Source organism: Aphanomyces invadans, assembly GCF_000520115.1.
Source record: "Aphanomyces invadans strain NJM9701 unplaced genomic scaffold supercont1.4, whole genome shotgun sequence".
In the NCBI taxonomy this organism is placed as follows: domain Eukaryota; phylum Oomycota; class Saprolegniomycetes; order Saprolegniales; family Verrucalvaceae; genus Aphanomyces; species Aphanomyces invadans.
In genome coordinates this window covers 316,793-320,337 of record NW_008580149.1, presented here as the reverse complement: position 1 = coordinate 320,337, position 3,545 = coordinate 316,793, and the positions used below count along the sequence as shown (strand labels likewise).

Sequence of the window (3,545 nt, the reverse complement as noted above, 5' to 3'; positions counted from 1 at the left end):
TCTGGGAGGTCCCGGACGGCGACAGGAGCATCACCGGTTCCCCGCGGTGAACGTGGAGGCATGTAGTGGCGATAGGTGTGTGCAGGACGTGTTGGCTCTCCGATGAATTGTGGAATGAAGTGCTGGCGGGTCATTTTGTTTTAGCTGTCCATGACCCGGAAGTTTTGCCGCGCAATATCTCAACAACCAAAATGGCTGGAATGGGCTGTAAACTACCCAATCAAAGCAGAGATCTTGCGCTCTCCAGAACGCTAATCAGACACTCAATCGGAGTATTATGAGAAAAATGCCGCCAATAGAGAGATTTTGCACGAGAGTTTCCCCACAATTTTCCTCTCACACGTTTCTAGAAAGTTCGCAAAGACTCTTCCTGATTCTTTGTGCTTTTGCTATCGGGAAAATCACAGTCATGCAACAGATTCATGCGGCACTTCCGTTTGTATCTGTTCTTTTGGATCATATCGCGTCGTCACGTGCTATAACCATACCTGCAGCACGTTTCGATTTTGCCGCCCAAAGTAACATGGACTGCCGTTTCAAGTTTCGCTTTAGCAAGTCTCAAATCTTGGAGCTCGTTCAACTCCTCGAGATCCCCGACCCGTTCACCACCAAAACCCGTTACGCAGCCTCAGCAATCGAGGCAGTATGCATCATGCTCAACCGTCTTGCGTGGCCACATCGATTCGCCATGCGCTCGGCACGGCGCTGAAGATAGCGCCGCTGGATACCGGCCCGTCTCGTCTTTGACTCTTCAGCCATGCGAGCGTAGCGGGCCAGCACAGAGCGATACTGGTGATGGTCGTCCTGTCGAAGCGGCAACAGGCTGACATGGAAGTTGGTCAGAGCAAAGGTGAGTCTTTGAATGGCATCGTACACCTTGGTGCCCCACACGAACGTACTGTAGGAGATCTTCCAAAGAAGACACACGCGGCCAAAGAAGTTTTCAACGACGACGCGGTCCGACGACACGGCAGCGTTGCGATCAAGGTCGTGGCGATCCAAGGAGCCATTCGCAGGTCGCTTTTTCGGGTAGACGGCACGGGCAACAGAGGTCAGTCCCGTGTATCCCATGTCGACAAGCACTGCCCAGTGGTCTGGATAGGCAGCAAACAGCTCGCCGTTGTCGTTGATGGAGCGTTCGGTGTCAGTCTTGGCCAGGGCTGCAGCGTGCACGTCCATGCGATCACGGAAGATGGTCACGTCCGACACGGAGCCAGGTGAGAAAAGGCTCATGTCAGCAAGGAATCCCTCGGGTGACACTGACGCCTCAAGTTTTAGGCCATAGAGTTTGTGCTTCCCGCTGTAATAGTATTTCTGCTCCCCAAAGCGACCGGTAGGGCGGTGTGACGGCTGGAACTTGACGTCTGTGGCGTATTTGGCGTAGGGGAAGTTGCGAAAGAGCTTGTTGCTCTCACGAAGTTGCGACATCGACGGCATTGTTACAAGACGGTCGTAGAGCACGGGCTGAACTGTGTCGATGACTTTGAGGACCATCTTCTCGAGAGTAGGGGCTTTCATTCGGAAGTCCATGGCGTGTTTTTCCCATGTTTGATAGTACTTAAGAACGACGAATGTAACAAAGAGCGCGTCGCGCGGTGTTGTTGTTGACTTGCGTCCTCGCCCATCGTTGAAGCGTGCGTTGAGTGCACATTCCACCATACCCCACAGGGTATCGAACTCAGGTGGCGTGAAGTTGCAAAACGTTCGAAACGCTTCAGGTCCGCCTTCTTCAAGCACCTTGTCGATGATAGGGTTGGTGTACGCTGGTGCTTCGCTCTCCTCCTGGACAAGCTGGCCGAAGTCTTCGAGGCTTTCGTCGAGGAAGAGCTGGTCGGAGACCGTTTGGAGGTTGAAGCTCTCAAGCATCGCGGTGATGTTCATGACCATTTTTTACGAGAAATTGATATGTGTGGAGTATGGTTGCGTGTCGAAACGCTGCGGTGCGCAATTTATGGCGGCAGCCAATCATATTCTATCTTTTCCCGCGAGTCTCATATCCCTCTATAACTCAGTGGATTATAGATATCTATAGGTTTTGATCACATCATTTGTCATTTACGAAATACCTCGATCTGTGCGTGTGATGTCCATCTGCTATCCAAAGATTTAGTGGTATAGTTTTAATTCAGGTCATGATCATAACATTGGTAGAATGCGAAATACCTAGAGTGATTAACGATTCATCAGCTAATACGGGCAGGAACTTTGTATTTGAGACGGAGACTTAATGGTGCAGACGTTTGGCCGTAGCCGTGAGGCTCTTTCGTCCATCGCTAACGGCATGGTTCAGCATGTTTTCAACAGGTTTGGCCACCTACTGGAATGGGATTTCGACCGTCTCAACGCCGACTGGATGAAGAGCTGTGGGAACGCAATTCATGCACAAGGAGCTACCCTTAAAACATGCATTGGCTTCATTGACGGGACAGTGTGGTATATGTCGACCTAGAAAAAGGGTTCAAAAAGCAGTCTACAATGGTCACAAGGTGAGCTTCATATAACCAACTTTCAATTTCAAATAGAGTCTATTCTAGCGAAAGCATGCATTGAAGTACCAAGCTGTGACATCACCGGATGGAATTATTGTCCATCTTCATGGACCAGAGCCAGACTCGCGTCATGATGCGTACCTGTTGGCACAAAGTGGTTTGGTTGAGAAACTACAGAGAGTGCTAGTTGTTTCAGGTACTCGCTATGTGATCTACGGAGACCCAGCGTATGGGATCAATGACGTGATAGTATCAGGATTCAAAGGTGCGAGGTTGAATGAGCACGAGGCGGAGTTTCATCGCCGCATGAGTGCTTTGCTAGTAAGTGTGGAATGGGGCTTAGGCATTGTGCGCAGTAGGGGCCAATAGAGATAACCTCTTTCAAGAGATCTACGTCCTGTGAAGCAGTGAAGCGATGGGCGTGCTTCTTCTTGGAATCACTCTGCTCGATTACAGCCTGCTCTGCCATTGCAATGAACTGCAATTGTGAACGTGAAAACGTTTTCCCCGTGAGAACGTCCCACTGGAAATTTCTAGAACACACTTTCCCAGTGGACTCGGCCAAAAGTTCCACGGGGAAAGTTCACTGGAAAATTCCCCGTACAGATTTCCCCCGCATTAGGAGACAGTTGCACGAAATTATTTTTCAGGGGTATTTTTCCATGACAAGTATTTAGTTACGAGGTGGCGTGTTGATACCTGATTGGCCGTGAAGGAGCATATGTTTTTGCATGCATTGTGCTCCAGAAGGCAGAACGCTCACCTCACACAACATACTTGGTATACATCCCACTACAAGTTAGCCATCTTGCTCGTGAACTCATACACATCATTGTCTAATATTCCTGTGTGGCGCCAACAATTTGCGATTGTCCTCTGTGACATGGCTTGCCATCATGCCTCCTTGGCCCACTGCAGTGCATCGAGAAGACTGACTTCATGCAGCTTCTTGACATGAGACGAAAAGTTCTCCTTGTCCAGAAAATCCTTCTTGTGAGTCCTGTTTCTGAGAACTGTCCTTCTCGCAAGTCCTCCATAACTTCGATCGAAGTTTTT

At 49.7% G+C, this 3,545-nt stretch overlaps 1 protein-coding gene across 1 annotated transcript; it reads right to left on the bottom strand.

The window, feature by feature from the left end:
• Positions 1-618: 618 nt before the first annotated feature.
• Positions 619-1,881, bottom strand: H310_02606 (hypothetical protein; the record flags this gene model as incomplete). Its single annotated transcript, XM_008866175.1, has 1 exon — positions 619-1,881. The coding sequence occupies one exon, from the start codon at positions 1,879-1,881 to the stop codon at positions 619-621; it is 1,263 nt and encodes a 420-aa protein (XP_008864397.1).
• Positions 1,882-3,545: the final 1,664 nt, after the last annotated feature.